We start from the raw sequence: 20784 nt of genomic DNA, 5'->3' as shown, positions 1-20784 counted from the left end.
AAGTCTTTTGTGAAGGCATTTGTACATAGTGCAGTGTTGTATGGAAGTGAAATGAGGATGACAAGCAGTTCAGATAAGAAGAAATCAGAAGCTTTTGAAATATGAAGCTATAGAAAAATGCTGATAAGATGAGTAAAGTGAATAACTGATCAGTAGGTACTGAACTGAATTGAGGCAAAAAGAAATTTATGGTACAACTTGACTAAAATAAGGGATTGATTGATAAAACCCATCTCGAGGCATCAAGGAATTGTCTAATTGGCAATGGTGGTAAGTGTGTGGGATAAAATTGGAGATCAGTAATTAAGCAGGTTCAACTGTATGTAAGGTGTAGTGGTTATTCATATATGAAAGACCTTGCGTAGAATAGGCTCACATGGAAAGCTGCATCAAACCAATCTTTGGACTGGATACCACAACAGTTATGTATTATCAATCATTATTTCATATTAAGATGATATAATTGATATGATTTTCTTTTACTATAATTCTTTTAAGTAAAGTGTAATCTGATATACACATATACAAAATGTAAATAATGCAGTGGCTTTCTCTCAGGTAGCTATTATCTTTTTATATGACACATCATTATTTAGTGAATATTTGTTACACCTAACACTCAGCTCATTTTACACTCAAATTGAAGTATACAAGCTTTTAGGTTTTGAGCTATTTGTAATAAACAGTGGGTGTTTAACTCTTCATTAATGCCTAGTAAACTACCTAATAGACAGCAGACACTAATGATGTCAAACAAAAAGATACCATTTGTGATCTAGGTTAGACTAAAAGACCTGGTTTGACAGAAAACATTAATTACTTCATTTGTGACAGCCTTGAATCATTATAATATCATCCCTGTGCAAGGATAAGGTGTCAAAAAATTATTGTTTAAAAGTAGGTTTACAGCTTTAATGAGTAATGTAGTAGCAACTTCTGACACCGAATGTAACAGCAACACCAAATGTAGTGGGAAGAGGCACCTTATTAATTCTTGTCCGAGCTTTCCAAGTGATTTATTGTTTACAACTACAGTGCCGCATTCCCCTCAGTCTGCATCACCGGGTCCCACAATGTTGAGGACACCACTTTGCTGTCTGTGAAACAGCTTGGCGCGGAATGGCTGCCTCAGTGACCCGTGCAACACTCCGCTGTATGTCGGCCTTGTACAGCCGCGACGTCAGGATGCGCTGGCAGTCGACTCAATGGTCTACATCCCTGCCTCAGCGGCGTTCGCTGGGAGCCGCACTGCGTGCTTCTTCACCATAGTGGTTAAGATCGTAGTGACAACAAGTGCCCATGATCCGGCATCCGAATCTACGGCCCTTGCCTTGGGATGCCTCTGGCATGTGTTGGGAGCCAACAAGACTGCCCGCAGTAGCAAGCCATGGCATGGCCCGCTGGCTGGCTAAGGACCCTGCATTGGCCTCAGAGGGTCGAACCAACGACCTGCCGTGGACTGGAAAGCTGGCGCCCCATCTGCTGCTGTGTGTAGCCGGTGGTGTGATATGCCCCGACATCCAGGAGAGCTGTCACACTTGAATGCTTTGTTAGTGAACTGGCACCTATTTACATGTGCTTGTGCACCTCTGTTTTGCTAAACGCGCCACTCTGCATCACAAACTCGTAACACTTACGTTGGCCAGTGGGCCTCTTCTGCCTGTGACTTGTGCCATGCAAAACACTGTGTGTACTTTTTCCGGCGGTTTTACGCCCCTGTGGCCTCCATTTTACTTTGCAGCTGTTTTTGAGAATAACTCACTGTAAAAAGGCCCGCGCCTGGCTGTAACTTACGCGCTCAAAAATATTGCACCAAAACTGACTTTTCCAATCCCGAATGGTAGTGCCACTACAGTAACTAAACGGACAATAGCAGCAACAATCTCTATCCTTGTGTGGCAATTCTCAGTTATTCAAAAGTGATTGTATGTTTATAGTTTCACTTTGTTGTAAGATTACTGACTGTATAAGGGAAAGAAACATCATGCACCAAAGTTATCATAAAGGAGTTGTCATGTTTGAAAAGGATTTTTATTGGTATGTTTGTAGCATTTTGGTAATTAGTCTGGTTCTTAATCCTCAACTGGGTGTGCCATTTTATACAATACAAGCAGATGTGTGGTGCACCTTGTACTTATGTAAAGAATAGCTGTTTTTATGCTACCAAGAAGCATGTATGAGCAAAATTACTGTTTAATCTTGGTTTAATTAAAAAATGATAAAATAAAGTTACATTATATGAGCTATATCACTCTTTAATTAAACAAGTATAAAATAAACTCATTATATTGTTCTGTTGCCACATACAATGACTCAATCAACGTTAACTCCAACTATAATTGACTTGCAGACAACTGCCTCATTGTGAGTTACTGCTGGGTGGGAATGTGGATCTTTCCTTGCACGGATCATAAAGTTTTTCTCGCCTACTTTATATTATCGCTGCTCACTTGCATGTATGACAGCACAACTTAGCACTGTTTTAGCTGAAGCTATAGTGAAGGAATAGGCAGTGAAGGAATAGGTAGAGGCTTACAATTGTAAAACAACAATAGAACAGTACAAGACAATGTTATTTGTGGTTGGCATGCTTTACATATAGATGCACCCACTCAAGGGTTAACACAGAATAACTACCATTTATTCTCCAAGATGTATTATGTATATTTTTTATATATTTGTATAACAAAGTAACGAATAGATGTGAGAATATTCATTCAACTTCTTCTGTGGCACAATGGTAAAATTGTATCGTTCTCAAATTATACAGTTCAAGCTCCAGACTGTGTAGGGTCAACACAATCTGAGATAACAGTCCGTTAAAGTTTGTTGTGATTATACTAAACACCATGCCACAAATTTCAATATTTTATTGCATATTTGGTGCAGTAATTTCTGCTGTCGGTATTCTTATCTAATATTTTTTTGTTCTTCCTTACAGTTATGCGACTTACAAGACCAACTTTATCAAGTCCATTAATCGTGACAAGTGATGCGAAAGATCTGCCAGGAAACCTGTTCAACAATGATCTGAAGCATGACATTACTTCTGTATCAAGTGTTGAGACACTAGCTGCTGGACAGTTTCTCCTGTTACCACAAAGTTTTGGGTAAATATTGATCTTGGTTAACATAGTGCAGCCTGCTCTCATGAAGTTTTGTTTCTTGTGACAACCAGGACTACTATTTGACATTTTTAAGTGTGAATTTGTATGCATAGTTAATTATTTTCATGTTCTATTTGTCTTACCCATAGTATCTCTACATCAACATCTACATACATACTCCGCAATCCACCACACGGTGCGTGGCGGAGGGTACCTCGTACCACAACTAGCATCTTCTCTCCCTGTTCCACTCACAACAGAACGAGGGAAAAATGACTGCCTATATGCCTCTGTATGAGCCCTAACTCTCTTATCTTATCTTTGTGGTCTTTCCGCGAAATATAAGTTGGCAGCAGTAAAACTGTACTGCAGTCAGCCTCAAATGCTGGTTCTCTAAATTTCCTCAGTAGCGATTCATGAAAAGAACATCCAACAATTAACTTTTTCTCCTAGCCCTGTTAAACGTGTCCAGATAACTTAACAATCACACTCTACTTCGACCTCAGTAGACACAATATTTTTGTCAACTGCAATGAAGACACCACCTCCTACGGTGTCTAACCTGTCTTTCCGATACACGTTCCAACCCTGACTAAATATTTCATAACTTCCTATCTCAGGGTTCAGCCAGGTCTCAGTCCCGTGAATAATTTGTGCGCCACACGCTTCGTGGAGGGCAGTAAGTTCAGGAACTTTATTCTGAACACTCTGAAAATTTACTGCCAATATCTTGATAGCTGAAGTGTCTTTACACTGAGCATGTCCGGATTTCCCTGCCTGCACGTCGACTGGTGAGTGATCATCAGGACACCCCGCACTACTGCCTAGCCTAAAATCCCCCATGTCCACGCCACAAGTACTCTGCTACCCAAGTAGCCGCTTCCTTTGTGTAGTGCACCCCTGACCTATCTAGGGGCAACCTACAATTCCCCACCCAATAGCGCAAGTCTAGAAATCTGCAGCCAAGACCGTCACAGAGTCGACGAAGCCTCTGGTTGAGACACTCCACTTGGCTCCAAACCAAAGAACCCCGGTACACTCTGGGAACAATGCTGCAAATAGAGAGCTCTGCTTGCACCCCGCGTGAGAGGCCAGCGGTCTTCACCAAATCCGCCAGCCGCCTGTACGAACTAAGCATCGCCTCAGAACCCAAGCGACAGGCATCATTGGTGCTGACGTGAGCAACTACGTGCAGACGACTGCACCCCATGCGCTCGATAGCCGCAGGCAAGGCCACCTCCACTTCTTGGATGAAGCCCCCCGGCAGAGAAACCGAGTGCACGTTGGAATTCTTTCCAGCCCTGTACGCTATTTCCCTAAGGGGCTCCATCACCCGCCTAATGTTGGAGCTCCCAATAACCAGCAAGCCTTTGCCCCCGCGTGCCTTGCTGAAGAAGCTGCCACCTGCCCACTGACAGGATGAACGGGCGAGGCCAACCGGCCAGCCTCCACATTGACCCTCCCCCTTGAGCGACTTGAGCGCGTTGCAGTCCGCCACTCTCCCTGAGGTGAGGGCATCCCCAACGCGCTCAGCTGCTCGCAAACCACTGCCAGTTCCTCCTGCGGCCGCACACAGCACGCACACACCCTATCCATGCTATTGCTAATATCTGGACGTATAGAGTTGCAACAGATAAAACAGCAATATGTGACTGCACAGTTGCGTCACCAGCACCAGATTGAGCTACGATGTATAAACAATTACTTACAATCAAAGCAATCAAATGACCATGACTACGCCACTATGCAGATATTACAGTGCAATCCTACCCCTGTCTTAGTACAAATGACAACCGCCTATGCGTTGTTACACTCTACTGTTATTAAAATTTGATACTACCCCTTTCTAATTTGAAAATTTGCAAATATCTGAAAAATTTCACCACGCAAGCACACAAACACACAAAGTAATTTGAATTAAACCTGCGGAACTTATACGAAAAACTGAATATACAACTAGTTTCTGCTAGTGCTGCTCGCACACGTCACTCTGCAAGCACAGATGAAACTGCACTGGCCTCTGTCTGCTGCTAACTGACTCTACGAAATAAACAGAAAGCACTGGCTGTTCAAAACAAACAACTGACTAAGGACTCCGCGAATTTATATTTTACAGCTATCAATAAACAATGTAACTCCTCTCAAATACGAGAATACGCAAGGATTTTATGTAATTAAATATGCAAGTGCACAAACACTTGGAAAGAAATTAAGAATCAAACTACTAAACAAATATGAAAGCTAAATATGCGACTCCCTACTGCACTGCTGCTGCACTGATACTTCACCAGCGGCTGCTCAAAGCTCTCATTAAGATGTGTGTCTGTTTATATCACACACACATACAGTGAAAAGGGAAGGTGAGGGTGGCATTCAGAGCACGGGTTTCCTTCATCTATGAGTAATTTTCCGTTCCACATTATTGAGCTCACTGCTGTACTTAGGAACAAAAAAAGGCAGAGAAAAAGCCACTATTTTGTGTTCTGATGACTTATTGTATTGTTTTGCATTAGGCGTTAATGGATAGGTAGGTATAAATGGAGTTTTGTAAAAGGTGATCTGCACCCCTGCACTGAGGAGTTCATTCACAATAACACACACACACACACACACACACACACACACACACACACACACACACACACACACACACACACACACACACAAACAGGTGTTACAAAGAACTGTTCAATTGAACTGCAGTCAGTATTCACAAAGTACAACCCAAGCCACATCAGAGTTCAGTCTATTACAAATAAAGGACACCAGAAAATACCATGTTAGGCAGGATAATAGCAATCGCAAGCACCATGAAGGCCATCCGTGGGCTGGTTTGTATGCCAGAGTCTGGTGTGATCCCTTCAGACAGCATACTTGAGGATCAGAGCCATCTGAATAGTGGGGCCATAGTTGTAAATAGTAATAATGTTGCAACAGTATTCATGGTGACTTTGGGTGGCACCTTCCCTCACCTCCCCACCCCCACCTCTCACCCCCCACCTCTCACCCCCCACCTCTCACCCCCCACCTCTCACCCCCCACCTCTCACCCCCCACCTCTCACCCCCCACCTCTCACCCCCCACCTCTCACCCCCCACCTCTCACCCCCCACCTCTCACCCCCCACCTCTCACCCCTCACCTCCCACCCCTCACCTCCCCACCCCTCACCTCCCCACCCCTCACCCCTCACCTCCCCACCCTTCACCCCTCACCCCTCACCTCCCCGCCCCCACCCCTCACCCCCACCCCACCCACCTCTCATCTCCCCTCCCCACCCCAGCCCACCTGTCATCTCCTCTCCCTACCCCACTCCGCATCTCCCCACCCCACATCTCCCCACCCCACCCCACCCGACCTCACCCCTCACCACCCCACTGAGAAACTAGATGGTGCCAGTTACGAAGCTGTCTTAAATGCTGGCTATGTTGTACTGAGCAGTATCTGTAAGTAGGTGGTGTCTCTTGCCTTTGGCTACAATCTCATAGCGCCCCTTCATATGAAAGCAAAGCTGCACAGTGCTCATAGCCAGGTAAATGTCATACAGTGATTGCAGTCACATTAACCGAATGTCACCGTTGGCCCTGCTTCTGATGGGGTAGAATATACCAGTGACTGGACTGCAATAGTGTTAGAATGAGCACAAAAAATAGTAATTATGAATACAAAATTGCATAAATAAGGCAAGCTATATTTTAACACCCATAATTACATAAGAGCCTCGCATTACAGTACATAGTTAAGGTAACACTGCAGAGTATACAAAACAGTCATGGAGCTCTACTGCACTCTGTGCAGCCAACATATACACATATACACACATACAAAATATATGGACAGAAAAAAATTGCAACAACAGAAATATTTAATGCAAAGTAATGAAATTTTGGAAATACATTTCTCTAAGTAAAAAACAAACAATGGAAAATCCAGGCTGGAATGTAACAATATTATGAAAAAGTTGCTACTCACCATATAGCAGAGATGCTGAGTCACAGATAGGCACAACAAAAAGACACTCGCAATTAAAGCTTTCGGCCATGGGCCTTCGTCAACAATAGATACACATACGCGTGCACCTGCAACACCCCCCCCCCCTCTCTCTCTCAAACACTACTCACACAACTGCAGTCTCAGGCAACTGAAACCACACTGTGTTTTCAGTTGCCTGAGACTGCAATTTTGTGTGTGTGTGTGTGTGTGTGTGTGTGTGTGTGTGTGTGTGTGTGTGTTGTTGACAAGGGCTCATGGCCCAAAGCTTTAATTGTGATAGTCTTTTTGTTGTGCCTATGTACGACTCAGCATCTCCGCACATGGTGAGTAACAACTACCATAGTATAATAGAGGGAAACATTCCACGTGGGAAAATATATCTAAAAACAAAGATGATGTGACTTACCGAACGAAAGCGCTGGCAGGTCGATAGACACACAAACACACACACAAAATTCAGGCTTTCGCAACAAACTGTTGCCTCATCAGGAAAGAGGGGAAGGAGAGGGAAAGACGAAAGGATGTGGGTTTTAAGGGAGAGGATAAGGAGTCATTCCAATCCCGGGAGCGGAAAGACTTACCTTAGGGGGAAAAAAGGACAGGTATACACTCGCGCACACACTCACACATATGTGTGGATGGATATGTGTGTGTGTGCGCGAGTGTATACCTGTCCTTTTTTCCCCCTAAGGTAAGTCTTACCGCTCCCGGGATTGGAATGACTCCTTACCCTCTCCCTTAAAACCCACATCCTTTCGTCTTTCCCTCTCCTTCCCCTCTTTCCTGATGAGGCAACTATCATAGTATGTTACATTTCTCTAGGTAACATATTTAAGTGATTAACATTGCAAGATAACAGGTCACAAGTTAATGTAAGTGTGAGATAAGCCTTTGAAATGTGAAACCCTGTCACATTAATAACTGGTGTAACCACCAGAATGTTGAATGCAAGCATGCAAACTTTGCATGCATTGTGCTGTACAGGTGCCGAATGTCAGTTTGTGGGATGGAGTTCCATACCTGTTGGACTTGGTTGATCAATACTAGTATGGTTAATCCTGGTTGTAGATGACACTAGAACTGTCCGATGGTCTACCTTATGTTCTCAGTTGGAGATTGATCTGATTATCAAGCAGGCCAATGCAGCGTGTGACACTCAGTAGTGTGTGTTAGATTACAACAGCAGAATGCATGCTACAAAGCATCTGGCTCGGAGGTTCCTGGAAGTAACCACTTTGTAACAGTTTATTGTGTCACTGTGGTGTCAAATTCTGCTCAAAATGCTGCTGCAGATGCAGTATGATGCCTCAGAGCAGTTACACCAAACACAGTGGTCATCCTTCATGATAGTGCCACATGGCTGTCTGGAGCCTGGTCTCCTTGTGACTGCACATTCTTATGACTACCATTGCCAGCAGTCATGTACAGTGGCTACATTCCAGCCAAGTCTTTCTGCAATATCACAGAAGGAACATCCAGCTTCTCATGCCCTATTACACAACCACATTCTACCTCAGTGAGGCATTCTTGACTCACATCAATGAACCAGTTTCAATCTCAACAGTTACTGACTCTCACAACCATTACAAAATGTATTTAAAGAAAAAACTTCGTTCAATTTTTCATAGTGGCACAACTAGCATGACTCTTACGTTACTGGCACGAAATTTTATAGACATTATCTTTCGCATGTAGAAACATGCCTACCAACTTCTGTTTATATCACACATCTCCTCTGTGGTGGTGTATTATTTTCTGTCTGTGTATATTGTTCACACATATCCAACACACCCCTTTGAAAAAATTTTGAATGTCACTTTAACGTGTCGAACCATATTGTTTCATTATTTTCTCAAATTTGCCCTTGTTCTAGGATTTAGTTAGTAGGTCAGCCGACGTCACTTCTGTGCATCAATACTCTTACTACAGTATTCCGTTGCTCTATGTGATCCCTAATAAAATGGTGCTTTATATCAATGTGTTTGGTTCTGTCATTAGTAACATCATTTTTAGTTTCATTTATAGCTCCCTTGTTGTCACAGAAAATCTCGATGATATCCATACTGATATTAGGCTCTATCTCACTTATTAGAGTCCTGATCTACAATGTGTCTTGAATTGCATGTGACATAGCAATGTACTCAGCATTTTACAATGCTCATGGCTACTGTTTTGTGTCTTCTACAGGAACAGGATATAAGCCCTCCAATTCATCTAAAACAACATACTGTAATGGAATGCCCTGTAACTCACTTTGCCAATCTCCATCACTATAGCCCTTGAGTTTTATGTTTCCCATTTTATATTATCTTAATTTGCAGTCTGTTGTTCCCTCTAGGTATCTAAGTATCCATTTAATATTTTTCCAGTGTTTCTTTCTTGGGCTTTTGCAGAATATACTTGTAAAATTTGTGGTGAAAGCAACATTATTATTGTGACAAATAAGAAAGGCTCCGTACTGCCTCTACATAGGGTACATTTTAATTGCACTCTACGTCTTATTATTTGGTCGTTAATTTGGCTCCTGGTTTCAGCGGTGTAGGAATGGGTTTGCAGTCACTCATCATTCATATGGAATTTTAACAAAAGTTTTTGTGTATGATGATTGGTCTATGCATAACACTTCTGTCTTATTGTTTTTAATGTTCTTCATATCAAAGTATTGCTTTATCTCTCCTAGGCCATGCATATTAAATTTGGTTTTTAGTTGTCTTTCAGAATTGTTCATTTAATGTTCTTCTTTAGGTAGAATGAAGAATTCATCCACTCATACAGCCATTATTGTGACCCCCTCTTTACTAATTGTGTAACAGATACTGTGATCTATCTTAGGCTGTTTCGTACTCATCTTTATCAAAGTTTTGTGCAGGCGTCTGTTCCAGCAGCAGCCACTCTGTTTCAATCTGTAAATACTTTTCATTGTCAAATCTTCTCTTTTCCTAGGTGAGCGTTTCAGCTTCATCTGGCAGGGTCACACATATTTCTTCATCTACTTTCCCATTTGAGTAAGCTGTCTCCCTACACATTTGGTGAATTAGTAAATATTCTGTTACTAGGTGTGAAAGGTATCTAAGTGATTTGCATTTTACTACTGGTGAAAACTTTTCCCTTTGACTATACCTTCTTTTTGTGATTATCCCTTGACTGAAAGTAATGCTTTGTATTTTGGTGTTGCACTCTCAGCATATTTTTTTTTTTTTTTTGTGTGTGTGTGTGTGTGTGTGTGTTTTAAACACTCATGAACCATGGACCTTGCCGTTGGTGGGGAGGCTTGTGTGCCTGAGCGATACACGTAGCTATACCGTAAGCGCAACCACAATGGAGGGGTATCTGTTGAGAGGCCACACAAACCTGTCGTTCATGAAGAGAGGCAGCAGTGTTTTCAGTAGTTGCAGGGGCAACTGATCTGGCCCTGTAACATCAACCAAAACAGCCTTGCTGTGCTGGTACTGCAGACAGCTGAAAGCAAGGGAAACTACAGCTGTAATTTTTTCTGAGGGCAACAGCTTTACTGTATGGTTAAATGATGATGGTGACCTCTTGGGTAAAATACTCCGGAGGTAAAATAGTCCCCCCTTTGGATCTCCGGGCAGGGACTACTCAGGAGGATGTCGCTACTAGGAGAAACAAAACTGGCATTCTACAGATCCGAGCATGGAATGTCAGATCCCTTAATCGGGCAGGTACGTTAGAAAATTTAAAAAGGGAAATGGATAGGTTAAAGTTAGATATAGTGGGGATTAGTGAAGTTCAATGGCAGGAGGAACAAGACTTCTGGTCAGGAGGATACAGGGTTATAACTACAAAATCAAATAGGGGTAATGCAGCAGTAGGTACTACGACAGAATAGTGAATGCATTATTTTAGCCAAGATAGACATGAAGCCCATACCTACCACAGTAGTTCAAGTTTATATGCCAACTAACTATGCAGATGATGAAGAGATTGAAGAAATGTATGATGTCATAAAAGAAATTATTCGGATATTAAGGGAGATGAAAATTTAATAGTCATGGGGAACTGGAATTTGATTGTAGGAAAAAGAAGAGAAGGAAAAGAAGTAGGTGATATGGTGTGGGGATAAGGAATGAAAGAGGAAGCTATCTAGTAGAATTTTGCACAGAACATAACTTAATCAATATCTAACACTGGGTTTAAGAATCACGAAAGAAGGTTGTATGCGTGGAAGACGGATGGAGACAGAGGAAGGTTTCAGATTATATAATGGTAAGACAGAGATTTAGGAACCAGGTTTTAAATTGCAAGACATTTCCCGGGGCAGATGTGGACTCTGATCACAGTTTATTTATTATGACTTGTGGACTAAAACTGAAGAAACTGCAAAAAGGTAGAAATTTAAGTAGATGTGACAGCAATAAACTGAAAGAACCAGAGGTTGTAGAGAGTTAGATAAAGCATTTGGGAACGGTTGCAAGAATAGGGGAAAGAAATAGAGCAGAAGAAGAATGGGTAGCTTTGAGAGATGAAATAATGAAGGCAGCAGAGAATCAAGTAGGTAAAAAGATGAGGGCTAGTAGAAATCCTTGGGTAACAGAAGACATAATGAATTTAATTGATGAAAGAAGAAAATATAAAAATGCAGGCAAAAAGGAATACAAATGCCTCAAAAATGAGATGGAGAGGAAGTGCAAAATGGCTAAGCAAGGATGGCTAGAGGACAAATGTAAAGACGTTGAAGCATATATCACTAGGGGTAATAAACGCAATGCCTACAGAAAAATTACAGAGATCTGTGGAGAAAAGAGTACCACCTGTATGAATATCAAGAATTCAGATGGAAAACCAGTCCTTAGAAAAGAAGGCAAAGCAGAAAGGTGGAAGGAATATATAGAGGGGGTCTATACATGGGTGATGTATTTGATGCCAGTATTATTGAAATGGAAGAGGATGTAGATGAGGATGAAATGCCAGATATGATACTGTGTGAAGAACTTGACACAGCACTGAAAGACATTTGTTGATACAAGGCCCTGGGAGTAGATAACATTACATCAGAACTACTGATAGCCTGGCGTGAGCCAGCCCTGACAACTCTCTTCCATCTGGTGACCAAGATCTATGAGACAGGTGAAACGCCTTCAGACTTCAAGAAGAACATAATAATTCCAACCCCAAAGAAAGCAGGTGTTGACAGGTGTGGAAATTACCGAACTGTCAGTTTAATAAGTCATGGTTGCAAAATATTAACATGAATTCTTTACAGACAAATGAAAAAAACTGGTAGAAGCCAACCTCAGGGAAGGTCAGTTTCAATTCCATAGAAATGTTGGAACATGCAAGGCAACACTGACCCTACGACTTCTCACAGAAGACAGGTTAAGGAAAGGCAAACCTACATTTCTAGCATTCGTAGACTTAGACAAAGCCTTTGACAATCCTCTCTTTCAAATTCTGAAGGTGGCAGGTGTAAAATACTGGGAGCAAAAGGCTGTTTACAAATTGTATAGAAACCAAAAAGCAGTTGTAAGAGTCGAGGGGCATGAAAGGGAAGCAGTGGTTGGGAAGGGAGCGAGACAGGCTTGTAACCTATCTCCTATGTTATTCAGTCTGTATATTGAGCAAGCAGTAAAAGAAACAAAAGAAAAATATGGAGTTGAATTAAAATCCATGGAGAAGAAACGAAAACTTTGAGGTTTGCTGATGACATTGTAATTCTGTCAGAGACAGCAAAGGACTTGGAAGGGCAGTTGAACAGAATGGACAGTGTCATGGAAGGATGGTATAAGATGAACATCAATAAAAGCAAAACGAGGATAATGGAATGTAGTCGAATTAAGTCGGGTGATGCTGAGGGAATTAGATTAGGAAATGAGACACTTAAAGTAGTAAAGGAGTTTTGCTATTTGGGGAGCAAAATAACTGATGATGGTCAAAATAGAGAGGATATAAACTGTTAGACTGGCTGTGGCAAGGAAGGCATTTCTGAAGAGAAATTTGTTAACATCAAGTAGTGATTTAAGTGTGAGGAAGTCGTTTATGAAAGTATTCCTATGGAGTGTAGCCATGTATGGAAGTGAAACATGGATGATAAACAGTGTAGAGAAGAAGAGACTAGAAGCTTTTGAAATATGGGGCTACAGAAGAATGCTGAAGATTAGATGGATAGATCACATAATTAATGAGGAGGTGCTGAATAGAATTGGGGAGAAGAGGAATTTGTAGCTTGACTAGCAGAAGGGACTGGTTGGTAGGACATGTTCTGAGGCATCAACGGATCACCAGTTTAGTATTGGAGGGAAGTGTAGGGGGTAAAAATCGTAGAGGCTGATCAAGAGATGAATGCACTAAGCAGATTCAGAAGGATGTAGGTTGCAGTAGTTATTCAGAGATGCCGAGGCTTGCACAGGATGGAATAGCAAGGAGAGCTGAATTAAATCAGTCTCTGGACTGAAGAAAACAACAACAACACCACCTATTGTGCCTTTAACAGTTTTTTCCTTTCTGGTATTTTAACCAATTCAGAAGCTTCATTTTGATAAAATTACTTCAATTCACTTTCCATAGCTGCTTCTCTCTATTGTGGAGAGTTCAGAACACTCATAGCCTCTTCAACTGAGGTTCATCATTAAAAGGTTGGGCTACATCATCATCATCGTCATCATCATCATCTGGCTGGAGTTGGTGGTCACGTGTGCATGAGGGGTGCTTACTTGTGTGAGTGAATGGTGTGTGTTTCTCTATTTCTGACAAAGGCTGTGGCTGACAACTTATGTGTAAGTGTCTTTTAATTGTGCCTGCCTCCAGCTTAGCATGTTATCTTTATAGTAAGTAGTAGTCTGTGTTTCCCTACATTTTAGACTTCAGTTATTGCTATCCTGAGTGAAAGTGAAGAAGAATTACAATGAACAATCTAATGAGTATAGAATGTGGATAGAGAGTAAATTGAAGAAAGACGAAAGATACACTTAATATCAGAATTGATAGTCACGAAGAAGAAGAAGTTAAAGAATTCTGCTACCTAGGCAGTAAAATAACCAATGACGGATGGAGCAAGGAGACATCAAAAGCAAAATAGCAATGGCGCAAAAAGTGCATTCCTGGCCAAGGGAAATCTACTAGTATCAAACATGGGCCTTAATTTGAAGAAGAAATTTCTGAGAATGTACATCTGGAGAAAAGCATTGTATGGTAGTGAAACGTGGACTGAGGGAAAACCAGAACAGATTGAAATTGAAGCATTTGGGATGTGGTGCTACAGACAAATGTTGAAAATTAGGTGGACAAATCAGGTAAGGAATGAGAAGCAGAATTGGAGAGGAAAGGAATATGCCGGAAAACACTGATAAGGATAAGGAACAAGATGATTGGACATATGTTAAGACATGAGGGAATGACTTCCTTGGTACTAGAGGGAGCTGTAGTGGGCAAAAACTGAAGAGGAAGACAGAGATTGGAATTCATTCAGCAAATAATTGAGGATGTAGGTTGGAAGTGCTATTCTGAAATTAAGAGGTTGGCACAGAGAGGAATTCGTGGCGGGCCACATCGAACCGGTCAGAAGACCCATGACACGAAAAAGAAAAGAAGTATAAGCATACATTACAACATTCTTAGCAAAATGCAGATTACAACAGTAACATACCAATAGCATCATTTCAAAATGCAATTAGTGTGGTGTTTGATATTGGACTGCTTGAATGCAGATGTGATGTTTAATGTGATACAGTGACTTGTCAGATGTGCATATCGTTCTGTTCCACTTCATTGAAATCCCACACGTGTACTTTGAAGACTTAAATAGCTGTGTAATGCTATCAGACCAGTAGGAAAAGTTTGTTGATCAGTTAGATAATTATATTAAGTAGAGGGAAGTGTAGCAATAAGTCACAATATTGAAATGTGTGTGTTTTTGATCCTGTAAAAATGTTTTTTTTTTCCAAAGTTCTTCTCGTAGACCTGGAATAGGTTAGCATTCAGATGTCTCTTGTGGTAATATGTGTAGTTTTGCATGCAAATTGCTCATACTGCTGTTTTTAGGACGAGCGATTTATATTTTAAGTACAGTTTTATGTGGTTCTGAGTATTTAAAGTAAAACACTTCCCTTGTAAGGACAGCGCCTCACCCACATAAGAACTTCTACAGATTCATTGCTGACATGTTTGTGATGTAGCAGTATGTGGTGGAGTCTCCAGATGAATTCCTTGACTACTTCAATAAGATCGGTAAAAATGTTAAATTTACCATAGAAGTTTAGATAAACAACTGACTGCCATTTCTCCATGTCAACCTGCAGAAGAAACTTGATGGCACTTTGGGAGATAACTCACCTGTATCAACCACCATCCAGGAAAGTGACACTCATCTCCGACGAAGCAGGTACACAGTGCAAAGGCCATACTTGATTATAGCAAATTACTGATAGAGATGGATTACCTAAAAAAGGCTTTCATTTCCAATGGCTATATAAATTAAGAAATTAAGAATGTGCTGGGGGACACTAAGAAACAATGACAAGCCCAAAAAAGAAGAAAACAATGGAAGAGAACAAAAGCTTGTATTCCTGCATTACATGGGTACAACATCTGCAAGAATCAGTTGAGCTCTATTACGGTATATTGATAAATTTTACTTATGGACCGTCTGACAGCAACTGAATAAAACACAATTTTAGTGCCATACACATTTTGCCTTTATTTTCTGCAAGGCATCATCAGTGGCCTGGAATGTGTACATTTGTTAGCTATTTTATTTACATTTTTGTCACTGTCCCTAGAGGTTATAAACAGTTCTGGTGGTTGGTATTTCCTATTAAGTAGTAATGTTTTGAACTGTACTTACAGGTTGCGTGGACAATTTCTTACATATTGCGCTCCTGTAGCAGTTTTGGTGGTGTTCTTCTTCTTATGAACGCCAAATTGCGTTTTTTTTCCACATTCCACAGCACTATGCACTGAACGCTTGTTTTAATGCAATGTTTTGGTTTCTGTTGTCGACTGTCAATTTTTTTGCCAAAGATCGAATGTTATTGCCAAACTTATGAGTGTAACTATTGAAATATCTGTGGTCTGTTCGTGTATGCATGTGTGTGTGTGTGTGTAACATACACACAAAATTCAAGCTTTCGCAACAAACTGTTGCCTCATCAGGAAAGAGGGAAGGAGAGGGAAAGACGAAAGGATGTGGGTTTTAAGGGAGAGGGTAAGGAGTCATTCCAATCCCGGGAGCGGAAAGACTTACCTTAGGGGGAAAAAAGGACGGGTAAACACTCGCGCGCGCACACACACACATATCCATCCACACATATACAGACACAAGCAGACATATTTAAATATGTCTGGAGTCTCCCATCCTTCATCAAAGACACCAACCACTTTCTCGAACGCCTGGAATCCTTACCCAATCTGTTACCCCCGGAAACCATCCTTGTAACCATTGATGCCACTTCCTTATACACAAATATTCCGTACGTCCAGGGCCTCGCTGCGATGGAGCACTTCCTTTCACGCCGATCACCTGCCACCCTACCTAAAACCTCTTTTCTCATCACCTTAGCCAGCTTCATCTTGACCCACAACTTCTTCACTTTTGAAGGCCAGACATACCAACAATTAAAGGGAACAGCCATGGGTACCAGGATGGCCCCCTCGTACGCCAACCTATTCATGGGTCGCTCAGAGGAAGCCTTCTTGGTTACCCAGGCCTGCCAACCCAAAGTTTGGTACAGATTTATTGATGACATCTTCATGATCTGGACTCACAGTGAAGAAGAACTTAAGAATTTCCTCTCCAACCTCAATTCCTTTGGTTCCATCAGATTCACCTGGCCCTACTCCAAATCCCATGCCACTTTCCTTGACGTTGACCTCCACCTGTCCAATGGCCAGCTTCACACGTCCGTCCACATCAAACCCACCAACAAGCAACAGTACCTGCATTATGACAGCTGCCACCCATTCCACATCAAACGGTCCCTTCCCTACAGCCTAGGTCTTCGTGGCAAACGAATCTGCTCCAGTCCGGAATCCCTGAACCATTACACCAACAACCTGACAACAGCTTTCGCATCTCGCAACTACCCTCCCGACCTGGTACAGAAGCAAATAACCAGAGCCACTTCCTCATCCCCTCGAACCCAGAATCCCCCACAGAAGAACCACAAAAGTGCCCCACTTGTGACAGGATACTTTCCGGGACTGGACCAGACTCTGAATGTGGCTCTCTAGCAGGGATACGACTTCCTCAAATCCTGCCCTGAAATGAGATCCATCCTTCATGAAATCCTCCCCACTCCACCAAGAGTGTCTTTCCGCCGTCCACCTAACCTCCGTAACCTGTTAGTTTATCCCTATGAAATCCCCAAACCACCTTCCCTACCCTCTGGCTCCTATCCTTGTAACCGCCCCCGGTGTAAAACCTGTCCCATGCACCCTCCCACCACCACCTACTCCAGTCCTGCAACCCGGAAGGTGTACACGATCAAAGGTAGAGCCACATGTGAAAGCACCCACGTGATTTACCAACTGACCTGCCTACACTGTGATGCATTCTGTGTGGGAATGACCAGCAACAAACTGTCCATTCGCATGAATGGACACAGGCAGACAGTGTTTGTTGGTAATGAGGATCACCCTGTGGCTAAACATTCCTTGGTGCACGGCCAGCACATCTTGGCACAGTGTTACACCGTCCGGGTTATCTGGATACTTCCCACCAACACCAACCTATCCGAATTCCGGAGATGGGAACGTGCTCTTCAATATATCCTCTCTTCCCGTTACCCACCAGGCCTCAATCTCCGCTAACTTCAAGTTGCCGCCACTCATACCTCACCTGTCATTCAACATCATCTTTGCCTCTTCACTTCCGCCTCGACTGACATCTCTGCCCAAACCCTTTGTCTTTAAATATGTCTGCTTGTGTCTGTATATGTGTGGATGGATATGTGCGTGTGTGCGAGCAATACCTGTCCTTTTTTCCCCCTAAGGTAAGTCTTTCCACTCCCGGGATTGGAATGACTCCTTACCCTCTCCCTTAAAACCCACATCCTTTCGTCTTTCCCTCTCCTTCCCCTCTTTCCTGATGAGGCAACAGTTTGTTGCGAAAGCTTGAATTTTGTGTTTGTGTTTGTTTGTGTGTCTATCGACCTGCCAGCGCTTTCGTTCGGTAAGTCACATCATCTTTTTTTTTTTTATATATATATATAAAAACACACACACACACACACACATATACAGACGCAAGCAGACATCTCACAAGCAGACATATTTAAAGGCAAAGAGTTTGGGCAGAGATGTCAGTCGAGGCGGAAGTGAAGAGGCAAAGATGATGTTGAATGACAGGTGAGGTATGAGTGGCGGCAACTTGAAATTAGTTCCCATCTCTGGCTGCAACCCCTCTTTCCATCAGTCCCTATACCAGTTCCAAAACGAACAATCCATTGCCCTCACCCACCTAATCCTTCACCTACACATCAACTCAGCCAATGAACACACCCGTCAACTCCTATCCTTAATAAAAGTCCTTAATCTTTCCTCTCCCACATCCACACCGGCTGTTCAGAGCATCCTCCTACAGGCCAACCGTAAATTAGAACAGCATGCCACCCTCCACCTCAAAAAACTATCCAATCTCCTGGTTTCCCACCTCCGGAAAGGCAACTCACTCACCCTTCACAACCTTTCCAGCAAACCTCAACCTCATCTCATTGCACACAAAACCAGTCTCTCCCATCTACTCAATCTCCCACTTCCAGCTCCACTCCCTCTAAAACCTCAAAATTCCAATCAACACAATCTGGAACCACAACACCCTAATTCAGTAATTAACCTTTCCTCCAAACCTCTCTCCCAATCCAAAACCTCTGTCCTATCCAAAGGCCCCACCTTCAGCCCCACTCCCAGATTCAACCAAACAGCCCTCGTCAAAGATTTACTGTCCTACACTCGTACTCTCTGCTGGAAATATCACTTTGCCACGAAGAAAAATGATCCTAATCCTACTCCTAATGATCCAACTCCCCAAGACACCATCCAAATTGAACCTTGCCTGGAACAGTTCCGTCCTCCATCGCAGCGGGACCCACCTCCTCTTCCTCAAAATCACCCTCTCCAAACCTTACAGGAATTTCTGCCTTCCAGCCTTGCATCTCAATCCTTCTTAAAAAACCTTAATCCTACTCCCAACATCACCACTGCTGAAGCCCAGGCTATCCGTGATCTGAAGGCTGACCAATCCATCGTCATTCATCCGGCGGACAAGGGTTCCACGACTGTGGTACTTGATCATCGGGAGTATGTGGCTGAGGGACTGCGTCAGCTTTCAGACAACACCACATACAAAGTTTGCCAAGGTAACCCCATTCCCGATGTCCAGGCGGATCTTCAAGGAATCCTCAGAACCTTAGGCCCCCTACAAAGCCTTTCACCTGACTCCATCAACCTCCTGACCCCACCGACACCGCGCACCCCTACCTTCTACCTTCTTCCTAAAATCCACAAACCCAATCATCCCGGCCGCCCCATTGTAGCTGGTTACCAAGCCCCCACAGAACGTGTCTCTGCCTACGTAGATCAACACCTTCAACCCATTACATGCAGTCTCCCATCCTTCATCAAAGACACCAACCACTTTCTCGAACGCCTGGAATCCTTACCCAATCTGTTACCCCAGAAACCATCCTTGTAACCATTGATGCCACTTCCTTATACACAAATATTCCGCACGTCCAGGGCCTCGCTGCGATGGAGCATTTCCTTTCACGCCGATCACCTGCCACCCTACCTAAAACCTCTTTCCTCATCACCTTAGCCAGCTTCATCCTGACCCACAACTTCTTCACTTTTGAAGGCCAGACATACCAACAATTAAAGGGAACAGCCATGGGTACCAGGATGGCCCCCTCGTACGCCAACCTATTCATGGGTCGCTTAGAGGAAGCCTTCTTGGTTACCCAGGCCTGCCAACCCAAAGTTTGGTACAGATTTATTGATGACATCTTCATGATCTGGACTCACAGTGAAGAAGAACTCCAGAATTTCCTCTCCAACCTCAACTCCTTTGGTTCCATCAGATTCACCTGGTCCTACTCCAAATCCCATGCCACTTTCCTTGACGTTGACCTCCACTTGTCCAATGGCCAGCTTCACACGTCCGTCCACATCAAACCCGCCAACAAGCAACAGTACCTCCATTATGACAGCTGCCACCCATTCCACATCAAATGGTCCCTTCCCTACAGCCTAGGCCTTCGTGGCAAACGAATCTGCTCCAGTCCGGAATCCCTGAACCATTACACCCACAACCTGACAACAGCTTTCGCATCTCGCAACTACCCTCCCGACCTGGTACAGAAGCAAATAACCAGAGCCACCTCCTCATCCCCTCGAACCCAGAATCCCCCACAGAACAACTACAAAAGTGCCCCACTTGTGACAGGATACTTTCCGGGACTGGACCAGACTCTGAATGTGGCTCTCCAGCAGGGATACGACTTCCTCAAATCCTGCCCTGAAATGCGATCCATCCTTCATGAAATCCTCCCCACTCCACCAAGAGTGTCTTTCCGCCGTCCACCTAACCTCCGTAACCTGTTAGTTTATCCCTATGAAATCCCCAAACCACCTTCCCTACCCTCTGGCTCCTATCCTTGTAACTGTGCCCGGTGTAAAACCTGTCCCATGCACCCTCCCACCACCACCTACTCCAGTCCTGTAACCCGGAAGGTG

At 43.1% G+C, this 20784-nt stretch overlaps 1 protein-coding gene across 2 annotated transcripts in view; it reads left to right on the top strand.

The window, feature by feature from the left end:
* The window catches only part of LOC126263142 (trafficking protein particle complex subunit 13), a 255521-nt gene that overhangs the window by 70989 nt on the left and 163748 nt on the right, over positions 1–20784 (top strand). For both annotated transcript variants that reach the window (XM_049960175.1, XM_049960176.1), the window contains one exon: positions 2942–3110. In XM_049960175.1, coding sequence (XP_049816132.1) covers positions 2942–3110 — 169 coding nt within the window. The remainder of the gene's footprint in view (positions 1–2941; positions 3111–20784) is intronic.

Source organism: Schistocerca nitens, chromosome 6, assembly GCF_023898315.1.
Source record: "Schistocerca nitens isolate TAMUIC-IGC-003100 chromosome 6, iqSchNite1.1, whole genome shotgun sequence".
In the NCBI taxonomy this organism is placed as follows: domain Eukaryota; kingdom Metazoa; phylum Arthropoda; class Insecta; order Orthoptera; family Acrididae; genus Schistocerca; species Schistocerca nitens.
The sequence above is the reverse complement of the archived record's forward strand: the minus strand, read 5'-3'. Positions and strand labels throughout refer to the sequence as shown.